Raw genomic sequence first — 14,878 nt, forward strand, 5'->3', positions numbered from 1 at the left:
CAGATGCAAAAGAGAAAGAGGGAAGTGAGGCAGCATGCAGAAGTAATGGAATAGGTGGTGATTCCTGAATGAGCTGGGGGAAGACTAGGGTTGTTATTATGATTTTTGACAATAACAGTTTAAATTGAGAAGGTATGAAATTGCGTGGGGAGGCCGGGATGCTGCCTGAGCTGGATGTTGGGTGCTAGAGCTCCGCGGGGGCTGGGCTGCAATCCGAGGTCATCAACATCCAGGTGGCATTTCACTGTGGGCGTGGCTGGGGGACAGCAATGGGGCCTGTGGCTGAAGAACCCCACTATTTAGAAGTCAGTACCGGAGGAGGAGCTTACAAAGAGACAAATGAGGAGAAGAAGAGAAGGAAAGACAGCCTCAGGAGTCTGTTTGCAACAAGGAGGCGCCGAGATCAAGCAGAGCCTAGAGGAGGGGCAGACTCCCAGGAGGGTCTTTGGGAACATGCGTGATGCCAAAGCAGGCTTATGTGCTGTCAGGAGAGACCCTGGCCGATTCCCGCAGCTCTGGGGCCCAGTCAAGCCTTCTCTCTTTTGGGAAGCGGCTCTTGGACTTCTCCCGTAACCCCAGGACTTCCCCAGCTGGGGGTGAGAGTCACCTGCAGCTGCTCCGGTGGCCAGCATGTGGTCAGGGGAAGCTCAGTGTCCACGGACTGCAGGGCTGTCTGCAGGTGAGCAAGGCTGCAGGCACAGCTGGGGTGGTGAGCAGGAGATGCTCGGATGGAATCTTCCAGCTAGCATGGGTGGGAGGGGAGCAACAGGTTAGCGTGCATTCCATCATTCAGTCACTTATGGGACATTTTAATGAGAGCCTACTATGTGCCAGGTACTGTTCCTACTATGCTGGGAGAAGAATAGACTGCTCTGACCAGCGTGGTTCAGCTGGATGGGCATCATTCCACAAAGCAAAAAGTCGCCAGTTTGATTCCCAGTCAGGGCACATGCCCGGGTTGCAGGTTCTATCCCTGGTTGGGGCCCATGTGGAAGGCAACCAATCAATGTTTCTTTCACACATTGATGTTTTTCTTTCCTTCTCCTTCTCCTTCCCTTCCCCTCTCTCTAAAAATAAATAAAATCTTTAAAAAAAGAATAGAATAGAAGGGTCATGGCAGACCCCAAATCTACTCTTCCCTTCCTTAGTGACAGAACTTACATTGAGTTTTGTGTGGAAATGTGTCAGTGGAAAAGACTACACTTCCCTGACTCCTTTGCAGGTAGGATGGTCATGTGACTTGCCTTAGCCAATGAGATGTAGCAGAAGTTTCCAGGAGCATCAGGAAGGATGCTTAATGGTTATAGACGCTGCTGAGAGGAGGCTGGGCCCAGGACTGTGATGGCCGAGGTCCCATTGGCCGTCTCAGCCATGGCATGATCTTGAGGATAAGGCTCAGACACTAGTGTTGGAGGAGCGAAGACAGCAAAGGGGCCTGGGTCTGATATACTGTAGATGTTCCCTATGCAAGGGGCGTTCCCTATGCAGGGGGTTTCCTGTTATATGGAGCAGCTGACCCCAAGCCAAGTGACTTGGGGCATGGCAGGGAGCAGGGAGGCACCATTCCGGCCGGGTCTTGGGACTGGTGGCTGGTGGGGGCACATCAGGCGTCGTGGGGGAGAGGGGAACGTGTCTGCTAGACAAACACCAGGCCTCCCTAGGACACCTGGGTGCAAACCCCAGGCAAGGGGTCGGTGGGAGAGGAGGCTGCAGGATGGGACTCTGATGGACCCGGTACCTAGAGCAGACACCACTTAATCAATTTGGCCACTAAAATTTCTCTTGTCACTGCAGCATCTGCTTTATCACTTTAGCCCCATCCTAACACCGGTGGGAAGATCAGTCACGCCAGTCTCAACACGTGGCTAAGTGGTTTATTTCTCCCTGCTCCCTTCCAGGGTTTCTGCCCCATTTAATCCTCCTGTGCATGCAGTTTGGGGTGCTGCTCTTGTCACTCACCATTATGTCATGTAAAGGGTTCCAAGAAACAACCTGGTCTTCATAATTCTGATTTTCGATGGCTGAGTAACAATGATGTTGCATAGCAGTGACATACCGTCTTAGCTATTTGCCTCATGCGGGGGTATTAAGGTGGCTCACGACATTCTGCTACAAACACTAGAACTTTCATTAACATCATGAAGTGGTTTTGCAGAGTATTGTTATAATCACTTTTGAATCACTTATTTTAATTCGCATGTCCTGTATCCCCTTTAAAGGAACATAATAGCGAAGACCCTCCCTTTGTTCATAATAATACGGCCAAGAGCTGCTCAGCACTTAAGTCAGCGGGCTCTGTAGTAAGCACTTTTACAGTGTCATCTATTTCATCCTCAGAACCACCCCACCAGGCAACTGCCCCACAGTGCGTCCCCCAGGGGCTGCCCCTTGTCACAGCATGGTGCCCTTTCCTCCCCCATCCATGAGAAGGGTCAGGAGCTGACCAGAGATCTGGAGCCGTGGATTTTTCCCTCTGGTGATCCCGAGCTCAGCAGGGTGCTGAGTGCCAGGTCCTTACTGACCCTTCTTCCTCTGGTTTTGGGAAGGGGGGTGGGGGTGGAGGTTGCAAGAGACGCTGGGGAGGAGCTGGTTCCCAGCACCCCTTGAGGACCCGGAGGGGCCCGGGGTCAGTCTTCATCCACTGGAATGTTCTGCCTCCCCCAGGACAAAGCTCCACAGGGCAGGTCTCCTGGTCAATGCCAGCCAGTCCCTGTAACTGGTAAATAGTGGACACTTGACACATATTTGATATTAGTGAAGGAAAACGGAGAGTCGAGTGGCGGCATCTGCCAGCTCACCTCCAGCAACAAGACACTCCGCTGTGCACTTTGAGTGTCTGTGTAGCACTGCGCCCACAAGGCTTTGCCCAGACCCCCTCCAGACCATCCTTAGACCGCCTGCACTGTGCCCGCGGGGGCAGATTCCGGTACCTCGTGGAGGATAGAAGATGGGAATACAGCTGTGGGAAATATGCTGCTCAGATACTAAGTTGGGAGGTTCCTTCCAGATAAAGGGCCATCTTGAAGGTGAGCACAGGCCGGGAAAGCGCCACCCCCCAACTTCACCCCACAAAGGGCAGAAAAGGCAAATCCAATGTTGCCAGCTCAGAAACTTAAGAGTGAATTCCAATCGCATATTGTTAAGAGAAGCAGCACATGTTTTAAATTTAGAAGCTAATATAAATGAGCAATCTGCTGGAATGGTTTAGAGGTACAAGCCCGTGGAAAATACAGCACAAATTTCACATGCTTTTCTTGTGAAATTAGTCATTCAATGAATGACACACGGGGCAGCTAGATTCTTGCCCAAAACAGAAACCAGAAGAAATATTGCTCCGTTGGCATGTAACACTCCGGGAACGTGTTCTGCTTTTAGGGCAGAGTGGAACTGTCTTCAGGGTCACCCTAACTCCCTCGGACACGGTCCCCTTCCTTAGCTGGACCGAACAGCCACTCAGCCCCATAAAGAAAGGTCTCCTGGACTTACGTTTGGCCAGGGCAGGGCTGCCTGCTCGAGAGGCAACCAGGCTGGCAGGAAGTGGCCTCCCAAGCTCACCGGAGCCAAGACTCCTTATCCCTAACGGAACGCTCAGACTCTTGGCTCAAATCCTTGGCATTTGTACCTTTACAAGGGTCAGGGGCCAGGGGGACAGGCCCAAGGGAAAAGAGGAACCACCCAACACGGGTATCCTGGGAAAGGCAGCGTCCCCAGCAGGTCCCTTCCTGCTTCACCAGAGATGGGACAGGGCCACCCAGAAGAAACATAGTCCAGACCCACAGACACAGGGAACCTAATGTGCTTCACCGAGACAAAGATCAAGTTCCCAAGGGCAGGCTGGGGAGGGCCACCTGGCAGCGGTGTCCTCGGATCACAGAGTCCAGAATTCGGTGTTATTTCCTAGGATCACATTTCAAGAAGATCATGAAAAAGCTAAAAGGCCATGAGAGCCGGGTTTCCTGGCTAATGAAGGACTAAAATCCAAGTTCAAGTGTAAGGGGCAGAAGGACTCTTTCCAGTTTAACCAGTCTCAAGCTCTGTCTTACAAAAGAGGGATTAGCCTTAATATGTCAGAAGCTGACTGATTTTGCCCCCACACGAAGAACTTTCCAAGTTGCTGTCCAGCCCACGGCCGCCTTAGAAACCAGGTGAAGGAGACTGGGGGGTGGATCCGTATCCTGTGGCTGCTGTTTCAAAGCACCACACCGCTGGTGATGTAAAACGGCAGAAAAAAGGTAAAAAGAAAAGAAAAAGAAAATGATCAAATTTATTATTTAATAAAGAATAAAACAGCAGAATTTTATGTATTCCCTCACAGTTCTGGAGGGCAGAAGTCTGTAAAGGCCAGATGTGTCTTCTTCAGATACACTCTACCTCCCTGTCCTGGGAGAGTTATCAGGGAGCAGTGCGAATGTAGATGGCGGTCCCCAATTCTATCCACATACAGCAGGGGAGGGAGGGCTGGGCGCACTGTTCTCATAAGCCTCCAGCAATCCGTCTCCACCTGCTTTGAGGGGGGCCCACCGGGGTTCGCAGTAGGGAAGCATGTGTACACAGGGTGCCCCCATTTATACAAGGCAGCTCAGGGCTCAGTTGGAGGATGACACAGGGCTGAGTTGAAGGACTAGGATGAGGCACAAAACCTGTTCTGAGCCTCTTGACAGCCAAGGCAAAAAGGGAAATGGGTTGAATTAGACTGGTTTTTATTTTTTTTACTGAAAGGAAGCATATACATTTGTCTGGAAAGACAGATTTTTTTCATGCTACTAGAAACTGTGTTTTATGAATTCTTACATGAAGAATTTTGGGAAATGTCAGACACTTTTTAACTGCTTCCTTTTTACTGTGGTTTTACAAAAGATTAAAAAAAAATATCCTCCTGGCTAGTAGCTTTTTATAGAACTCAAATTCTGACATAAAAATTATTGTGTCTGGACTGAAAGCCAACCTACTTTTTACATAATTCCTATAACCCAGGTGCCTCTTGTAGGCCAGAATTTTCCTTCTAAAAAAGAGATTTAATTACATTTCACTGTTAAAATATATACTAATTTTTGTATTAGAGAATTATGAACTGGAGTGCTATATGGGAATGTTGCTCCCCAAAACATGGATTTCAATATAAAAACCTATGAAGCCTCAGCTTCTCACCTAACTTTAACTCAGCTATCTCTTTAAGGACCCCGTCTCCAAATGCTGTCACATTGTGACGGACTGGGAGTTAAGACTGCGACCTACGAATACTGGGAAATACAACGCGGCCCGTGACACAGTGTAGCAGCCCAGCTGCAAAAACAGCTTAGGCTGCCCCCATGTCTTGGCCATCGTGATGATACTGCACTGAACGCTGAAGCCTGGAAACCGCTTTGAGACGGTCGTTTCATTTCCTACGGATACACACCCAGAAGGGGGATCGCGGATCCTATGGCAGCTCTAGTTTTAATTTTTGGAGGAACCTCCATGCTGTTTTCCACAGGGGCTGCACCAGCGGTGCACAGGGTTCCCTCTTTTCCACACCCTCGCCAGCACTTACCTCTTGTCTTATTGATGGCAGCCGTTCTGACAGGTTCACAGTGATGTCTCGCTGTGGTTTGGATGCGCATTTCCCTAATGATGAGTGAGGCTGCGCATCTTTTTTGTGCTTGTTGGCCATCGGTACATCTTTGGGGAAATGTCTATTGGGTTATTCGTTTTTTGCTATTGAGTTTGTATGAGTTCCATACATATTTTGGATACTAACCTCTGAGCCCACATACCATCTGCAAATACCGTCTCCCACTCGGTAGGTTGGCTTTTCTCCTCGTTGATGGCTTCCTTCGCTATGCAGACACAGAGAACTTGTTTTGATTTGTGGAGCCCCGCTGCTGACTTTCGCTTTTGTTGCCTCCCTCTGACGCCCGCTGAATCTTCTCGTTTCTGTGTCTCATCCAGACAGCCCTCCCTTCGGAGACTACGTGATCCTAGGCGTCACCAGCAGCAGCTTCCGAGTGTCCTGGAGTTTGAACAGCACCCAGAACCGCACCTTCCATGTGCGGGTTTACCAGGGTGAGGAGCTGCTCAGAAGTGCCAGGACCCAGGGGATGACCATGGAGGTGACTGGGCTGGAGGCCGGAGTGCTGTACAGGGTGAAGACGAGCTACCAGGCGTGCGGGACCAATGTCACCGCCACACTGACCGTCAGAACCGGTAAGGCACTCATCCAAACGCTGAATACTACCTGTGAGCTGGTCTTTCTATTCCAGTTCCGCTGGCCCCAGAGACTCAAAGTGTTGCACTTCTTATTATAAGGCAGGGGCAGCCACGGACCTGCCCCTGCCCCTGTCCTGGTGGGGTCGTGGGCGCTGTGTCCTCTGAGCAGAGTCTGGGCCATCAGAGTCTCCCTCGCTCCCCGCTACATCCTGCCAGGGCCGCGTCAGACACCTGTGCTGCTGAGGGCTCCCAGGGGCCCCCGCCACGCTGCTGTCTGGAGGACTCGTAAAGCAGTCGGATAGAGTGAGGCAGCAAGAGTGGTGAAGTAGACACTGGTGGCGATTTGCACACATCGAAAGACTTCTGTCACACTCAGCACCACAGGGTTGAGTGTGCATAACCTCCCCAAGCCAAGACCTGAGCACCGTGTGGCATCTTCACAAAGCACGCCTCATTCTGTGGACATGCTAACGCCATGCCCACCATGTCGGTGCCATGAAAGAACCCCCCCCCCCCCGCCCGGAACAAACACCATGTAGGAATGAGCTGGGGACCCTGGTGTGCAGAAGGCAGCTGTTGTGGCCTGTGTGACTCTGCCAGGCAGCTGACTTCTTCCCCGCTCCGTGGCTCCAGCTCCTCTTTGCCTGGCCGTGGTGGCACCTGGGTTGTGCAGCTATTTTTTTTAAATCTCCCCTCAAACAGTAGGCCTTTTGAAAAACGTTGACAGAAAGTCACGGGATGTCGGATCACTGGATTTCAGCTAATCTGTGCGGTTGTCTGTCTCAGCTGCCCGCATGTTTGAGGTCACCGTGAGGATCCTGAACCGCACCCTGACTGCGTCGCTGCTGACACGTGACAGCCCTGAGTACCAGGACTTTGCTCAACAGCTTCTCCACGAGGTACAGCCGAGGGCAGGCCAGTGCTCCCCCCTCTCCACGTATGGGGAAATTAATCCAGACTTGGGGTCGAACCATTTTGGGATACGTGGCTTTGATTCAAATGGTCTACACCACTTGGTCCTGCAGCTGGGCTTTCCGTAGCGCTTCCCTCCCGGGGGCCTGGGGGGTCTGTATGCCCCTTTGGGGCAGCTTTATTGAGGAAGCGCTTACCAGTGGCCAGGCACCCATGCATACCCGTGGCTAGAGGTGGCCATCAGCATGTAGCCTGGGAGAGCCAGGCCGGCAGCAAACACTGTACCCTCAGAGGATGAATTGGAGAAAAAAGTGACTTGATAAACTGTCAGGAACCATGAGAAGTCTAAGATTTTTACCCTTCTTGCGAACTAATAAGTTAGCCTGTTCCTGGGGACTGGGTGCTGGTGGGAGACAAGCAGTGGCTGGGTCAGAGGCAAAGGACTTTATTCCAGCAGAGCAGGTGGCGTGAGCATTGGTGCCAGTTGCCCTTCTGGCCCCCGAGGCCCACGGGGGAGGCTCCGAGGGGCCCAGGTGGGTGAGGCGCAGCAGTAGGTCTGCGTCACAGCAGGGAACCCCCAGTCTTAGGGAACCTGAACCTTTGTAATGGGCTGCGAGCAAACCTGCCTAAACTCCCTCCATAAAGAGACATTACTGTTAGTATATCAGACAGTGAACAGATCCGCCCTTTGCCCAAGATCCGTCTCTCTCCCCCCAGGCTGTTCACCATACAAACGTTTTGGAAAGATATTCTGAACCAAAAGAGCAGTTAGTGCTGCTTCTGGCAACACGTGTGGAAATGCGGGAGACAGAAGGAGGGCTGTCTCTCAGCATTCACTTGCAGGGCCACTTGGCTTCCACACTTCCTTAGAGAACCCTCTCTTCTTTTCAGTGACACTCACGAGTGTGCAGGAACGGTGCCATAGGGAAGTGGGGCAAGGCGGGGTCTCCCTCGCTCTGGCAGAGCAGACCCTGAGCCTCCGGCTCGGCCCGTGTGTTTCCTGGGGGATACAGCCCCATAAGTGGGGGATAGCACGAAATAGCCACGAGGTTGTCCCTTGGCAGGCCCCCTCCATCAGTCAACCCAACAGTCCCTCTGTCGCACCAATGACCTTCACACTGAATTCCGGGGCACCCTGGGTGCGTTGTATATCTGTCTCAGGCTCCACGACAGGGAGGCTGGCTGCCGTGGTCCCTGTGTGTCCTCCAAAGCACCCAATCCGCTGTCTCAGGGGAGGCCCGGTTGGGCTGCTTGCCCTAAGAGGTTGGTTGCCGGGCGCCTGTTCTTGGTCATGAAGGGGACACATGGATTCTGTGCCCCATCTGTCAGCCACATTAAAGATGTCGCTGGAAGGTCGGCTCTGATGAGTGGCTGCCGCCCTTCCTTGGCCAGGTCGAAAGCGCCTTTCCGCCGGCCGTGTCCGACTTGCACAGGCGGGGGAAGCTGTGGCTGCAGATTGTGTCGCTGCAGGCCGGAAGCGTGGTCGTGAAGCTCCGAGTGACGGTGCAGGACCCTGAGTTCCCAGTGGGTATCTCCACACTGGCCCCCATGCTCCCGCGGCTGTGGGAGAGCACAGTGTTCCAGATTGACCGGACGGGGACGCTAGTGCAAGGTAGGTCACCTCCCCATGCCCTGAGCGTGCTGCCAAGGCACGCTCTAACGTCCGTAGTATTTCGGGCCAACATTGACTTTATTCCAAAAGAAAGATAAGCAAGTGAAATTTGAATCTTTATTCTGCATTACTCCATGGAACCCGGGGCCCAGGGCCACAGCGGCAAAACAGTGACAGCCCACCTGTCCTTCACACCTGCTGTTCCAGAAGGGAGAAGTGACCCAAAGAGCCCAGGGAGCTTGTGCCCTCAGAGGTGCCACTTGGTCGCCACAGGCCCAGAGCTCCGGGTGTAGCCGGGCTGGAGGGCCCGAGAGGGAAGAGGACGAGGGCTTACTGTATCTGTGGCGGCACCCAGGCCCTGCTCAGCCCTGGGTGACTCACCCACACGGGGGTCTGTTCCATTAGGCCAAACGTTGTGCAATCACACTTGGTGTTGCCTCGAGGCAGGAAGTCACAGGTCCGAGATGAGGAAAAGAGACCAAGAGAGATATATAAGCCGAGACATAGAAAGAGACAGAGAGATGAGGGGGAGGGGGAGGTGTGAGAGAGATACCAGGAGACAGAGAGAGGTGGGGGAAGAGGGGACTGGGGAGGGTGAGAAAGAGAGAGACAGAGGCAGAGAGAGAGAGAGAGAACTGCCGAGTAAGGAAGGCTTTGCCTTTCAAACACAGACACGGTTCCCTTGCGCAGCGAGCACACCTGCAGTCTCCACATCGACGAGCCTATTTGGGGTCAGTGTGTGGAAGGGGTGTCCCCCAGTGTCACCTCTCAGTGGAGCTGGGTCCAAGAATGAGCTGTGTCATCTCCTTCGAGCTCTGTCCTGTGCTGGCTTGCTGTCCCCCCGCCCGCCCCCTGAGTATGCAGGGAAGGCCAACCCTGTGTTACACTTGAAGCCATGCCTGCCTGTTTAGCCTAGGCTTGCTCTGTCACTCAGCCCCTCGGGACAGAGATGGCAGTGGCTCTTTGCACTTGGCAGACCCTGGGTGTGCTGTGGGTGGGTCCTCGGCCTGTGCCCCTGGGTCCCACCTAAGACCAAATAGGAGCCATCCACCACTTCCCAGAGATGGCCTTGTGCCCCAGGGCTTGGGTTATTCCAGATCTTCATCAAATGATGCAGCGTGTTGAATGATGGCCTCCAAAAGAGATGTCCACACAGAGCTTCAGAATGGGACCTTATCTGGAAGAAGGGTCTCTGAGGTCATTCTCCACCGGTGTGAGCCCTAAATCCAGGGATAAGTGTCCTTAGAAGAGTCAGCAGACACAGGGATACAGGGACACAGGGACACAGGAAGGAGGCCACGTGAAGATGGGGTGGTGTGGTCACAAACCAAGGAACCCCTGAACTTCCAGAGCGGGAGGGAAGGACCAACCCCAGGAGCCTTCAGCGGGAACCTGGCCCTGCTGATGCCTGGAGTTGGGCCTCCAGCACTGGGAGAGATGCTGTTGATTGGCTGCTGCTTCTACGCACCCCACCCGTGACCAAACCTGCAACCCAGGCATGTGCCCTGACCAGGAATTGAACCGGTGACCTTTCGTTTCATGGAATGATGCCCAACCCACTGAGCCACAGTGGTCAGGGCTGAATTGTATCATTTTAAGCCAATGTAAAAGCTTGTAGTAATTTGTTAGGCAGCCTCAGACGACTCCTACAGAGGAAGAAGAGGCACCTTGCATAGCTGACATTCTAGGATTCTCAGAAAACCGTTCTGAAGCCCCCTCCCATTCCATGGAGTAGCAGGGGCCCCTCAGACGGGAAGAGCCCAGAGAAGACCGGCGCCCGGCAGCATTCCTGACCAACAGTGGGCTGCTTGCGTAACATGCCGGAGCTGAGGGGAGGCTGGGGGAAGGCTCCCCTGTGCAGGCAATTGCCCTTGGCCCTGGACCAAGAGGCCTCAGGCTGTTTATTGGCGGGGGAGGTGCCCTGCCTATGCAGAGTTTTCTGACCCAGTTACCACTGGCTTCTGACACCAGAGCCACAGGGCTGTCCCTGGGCCACAGCCCCCCAGCGGTGGCAGCACAGGCCTGAGCCCACATGTGGGGAAGGTGCTCTCCCCTGCCTAAGAGGCCCCAGCCCCGTAGGCAGGCCGGGAACAGGAGGAGAAGCACATTTATTGCCGTTCTGCAGAAACCCAGCGCAGAAAGGGCTCCTTTCCTCTGTGGCTCGCACAGACCTGAGGTTGTTGGCATCACCAGAGCATTCTTGGATCATTCGGGAGCCTCGCTGCCTGTGAGTCAGTATGTCCCAACAGTGAGGGGGTCACGTTGTCCTGACCTCATCATGTCCCTGAGGCCCCTCCATGCTGGGGTCACTGGGGGGCCACGTGTCAGGAGGGGTGAACCCTGTGCTGGGGACCCAGATGCTGGGCAACCCCGGGTCCTGCTCAGTGTGCCCGAAGGAGGCAGCGTGACACAGGCAGGTAGTTTGTGGCTTTGGTGTGAGGTGAGAAGGTTGTAACCCGACCCTGACACTCCTTTGCTGTGGGGCCTGCCCTGGAGACTCCACCTCCCTGGGCCTCTGTGCGCTCACCTGGGAAATGGGGAGACTGCCCTGTGCCCCACCTCTCCGGGCTGCTGTGTCAGTGCAGGCACCGTGCAGGTGCGGGATTTAGCACGGGACCTGGCCCCCAGAAGATGGCCACATTTCAGGTTGGCTCTTTTCTAGGTATCCACGTCACGGAAGAGTTCTCAGACCTGGAAGGTCCTCCCATGTCCCCCAAGATCCCACTGGTCCTCCTCCTCAAGGGGCTCCTACCTGCTGCCTCCCATCATTCCCCTTTTTCTTGCTCCTGCCTCCTCTGTCCTTTAAGGTCTGCCTCCGGGAAGGACCATGCTGCTTATTTGCTCTCAAGTGACATTGACCGAATGGGTGTCCACCAGGCCTCCACGTGGACCCCTGCACTTCAGGGTTCTGTGCAGATGGCTTGCCAAAAATTGTAACCAAACGCAGGTCCTGTTACCTGCTACGGTGAAAGCCAAACTCGTGAGCCAGGGGCTGCTGAGAAGAGGGAAGTTATTTATGCAGATGTCAGCAACCTGGGAAGATGGGGGATTCTTGTCTCAAAGCCCATCTTAGCATCTCAGTGCAGGCGGAGGTGTTTATAAGGAGGGAGAGGGAAAACAGGGAGGGGTTGAGAAGTTCTCTACGTGCAGACGAGCACAGTCCATTCCGATAAGGACCTCGAAACTGGACAGGCGATTGTCTGGCATGCATCATCCTGGTTTATGTCATCCTGGCTTCATGTCATCCTGGTTTTATGGTCGAAGGTCAGCAAACCTCCCAGAGCTGGGATGATGGAAGGTCAGAATTGGTGTCTGTTAAAGTTAGTGCCTGGGATCCTTACACAAGCATGCTATTTATCTACAAGCCGCATATCAGAGTCAGCACTTACAGAAACAGTGTCAGGAGAAGGGTGGTCCGGTTGCAATTCCCCGCTGTTGCACAGGCAGGGGGAGAAAGGGCAGGAGCAGAGGGAGCCTGGCTCAGACTGCCGCCGTCCGCCTGGTCTGCTGCTGTGGGCTTCCTCTCTGCATTCAATGGCACTGCCTTTTGTCCAGCTTTGGGGTGTGGTGCTGTTAGAGCCAGGTTCTCCATGCCTGCATTTCCCCTCTAGTGTGAATCTGATGCTGGTCGCCAGCGGAAACAAGGGTTCTGGCCCAGGCTTCACCTCCAAAGGGCACCTGGGCCCCAGTGTGAACCCTTGTGAGGATCCTGCCCCTTCCAGGACCCAGGGGCCTGGTTTTAGGCCTCCCGGACTCATTCCTGGGGGAGGGAGCACCTGTACCAGGAGTCAAAGCTTTGAGGTGGTTGTCCCCCTCTTGTGGGAGGTGAGCCACACCCTTGTCCGAGCTTCAGGGCCAGCAGGAGCAGAGCACAGCTTCCTCCATGGGACTCCTGACCATGTCCTCGCCTGGCCAGTCCAGGAGGTGCAGGGCCACCTGGCAGCTCTGCTCCCAGACCTGCCTCCTTCCTCTGACCTGGAGAACCACCTGGCCTTGGGCTTTGATACAAGGCCAGATAAAGTGGGCCACCTTGCTCGGGCTTGCTCGTGAACTGTGTGCCAGGGGAACTGTGTGCCCCCTAGGCTAGGGGGGGTCACCAGCACTGAAAATAGCCACCAGGGGCTTGGCTGGTTTGAGCCAGGACTCAACTGGGACCTCGATGTCCTCAGGGCCCTGCTTCTGGGCAAGCCTGGGCCCTGTCCCTGGCTTCCAGCTCCCCAGCACCCTGGAGCTGCCTGCAGGCTGGGGGTCAGGCAGGGTTCCAGGGCAGCAGGGCCCTGTCTGTGAAAGAGCCCAGGCCTGGGGTGTGTGTGCGTGCATGTGTAAGTGTTGCATCAGCTGATGAGTGAGCCCGCTGGTCTCCGGGGAGCTGCTTCCATGAAGATCGCATGAAGCAAATCTGAAAACCACAAAAGGGGCCTCTGAGCACTTAGCTGCAGAGTTTTCTTTGTGCAAAGCTGAACTCATCCCTTATCTTGACTTGAATCCCAGCCAAGCCTGACTCTTCTGGAGAGCTGGGCGTGGACCGGGCGCTCAGCTCCAGACTCCAGCGAGAGGCATGCAGGAGGGCCTCGCAGCCCACCCCCACCCAGGGAATCCACTACCCTCCCGGAGCCCCAGCTTGCCCTGCTAGCAGAGGTGACTCTGTTCAAGGCCACCTGTTCCCTTGGGGGGTAGGGGAAGTGGGCCAGGTAGTGACCCAAAGAGCTGGCTCTGGGCTGAAGGATGGAATTCTAGGGGTGTGGGAAAACTGCCCCCACCCCAGCTCCTCCCAGCCTGAAAGTCAGTTTGAGATACTCCTTTAGTCTAGCGTACTCATTGCATGTAGCACTTCACCGATGAGTCGTGAATCAAATGCACAAGCCCATCAGAGTCTTTCTTAACCCAGGTGCAGGGGTGGGGGTGGCGGTCCCAGGGGTCCAGAAGAGGGGAGAGGAGAGGGCAAGTGAGAGAGAAAGGAGTGGTGTCCCGTTGAGTTTTTTGTCTCAGTTGGGCCTAATGCAAGCCCTGGCTGTCCACCGGCTGGAAAAGGCAGGGCTGGACTGGGTGTGTGTGGCTGAGCGAGGGCTGGGGGCCCTTGCAGGGATGGGGGCTTATCTCACATTCTTCCTTGCCCAAATCTGAAGGGTCAGGGCTTCCTGGTGACATGGAGTCTGTGGGCCTTTACAGTCACTTCCCAGAGGAGGCGCTTGAGGGCCATTCCCATCCATGTCAGGGAAAGCTCACGTGACACGCCACTGGACATCTGGCTCAGTCATTTTTCTATTTCTTCCTTGAAACACCAACTGTTAGGGGATGTCGACACATCAGAGAGATTGTGTCTTAGAATAAAGAATAAACAAGGAAGAAATCCGTTCCCCTGTGAATGCTAACACCTCCAAAAGCAACCAACAACCCCTAATTTTTGCTCTCAAATCAGCCAGCCAATGGCGAGGGTCAGCACACGCAGGCGCTTAGCTTGTGGCCTTGGTTCAAGTTCAGGCTTCTGGGGAAGGGTCTGTGCAGGGCCTCCTCCCAGAGGTCTTGGACGCTGCAGGCACGTCCCTCAGTCCTGGCCTTGGCCTCTGGGCCATGGCTGCAAAGACAGTCAGGAGGAGCTCTGCTCTGTTCCTGTCCGTTTTATGAGCAGCCTGGGGCCCTGTTCTCACCAGCTCCGCCCTTCGCTGTCCTCCCGGCAGATTGGGACGAGTGTGCGGACAGCCTGGAGCACGACTGCTCGCCGGCCGCCCAGTGCATCAACCTCGAGGGCTCCTACACCTGCCGCTGCCTGACCGCCAGGGACGCCAACCCCTCCCACGCTGGCCGGGCCTGTGCAGGTGCGCCCTGAACTGCACCCCTTCCCTTCCCTTCCCCCAGCTCTGGGCCGCCCCACCCCCACCTCCAGGGACCTGGGCATGGGGTGGGGCCAGCTTCTCCATCAGGCACGAAGGGCACAGGAACCGGGGCCCACCACACCATTAGGAACCCATGGAAATGTTTTCATTTTAATTTATTTTAAAATCAAAGGAAAGAAATTAACATAGTAGTGGATACCAGTAATGAATCCAATCTTTATACCAGTGAGTTTTAAGATACAGTTTTTAATTTTTTATGGGCAAATGTATTCACGAAAGTCATAATGCAGCCCCCAGAAGGCGATCCCTCCCCAGGGAGTCTGGCGCCTGAGAG

General features: G+C 54.5%; 1 protein-coding gene across 2 annotated transcripts in view; it reads left to right on the forward strand.

The window, feature by feature from the left end:
- The window catches only part of UMODL1 (uromodulin like 1), a 52,637-nt gene that overhangs the window by 15,204 nt on the left and 22,555 nt on the right, over positions 1–14,878 (forward strand). For both annotated transcript variants that reach the window (XM_045196063.3, XM_045196059.3), the window contains 4 exons: positions 5,929–6,183; positions 6,973–7,085; positions 8,491–8,710; positions 14,389–14,526. In XM_045196063.3, coding sequence (XP_045051998.2) covers positions 5,929–6,183; positions 6,973–7,085; positions 8,491–8,710; positions 14,389–14,526 — 726 coding nt within the window. The remainder of the gene's footprint in view (positions 1–5,928; positions 6,184–6,972; positions 7,086–8,490; positions 8,711–14,388; positions 14,527–14,878) is intronic.

Source organism: Desmodus rotundus, chromosome 2 (genome assembly GCF_022682495.2).
Source record: "Desmodus rotundus isolate HL8 chromosome 2, HLdesRot8A.1, whole genome shotgun sequence".
In the NCBI taxonomy this organism is placed as follows: Eukaryota; Metazoa; Chordata; class Mammalia; order Chiroptera; family Phyllostomidae; genus Desmodus; species Desmodus rotundus.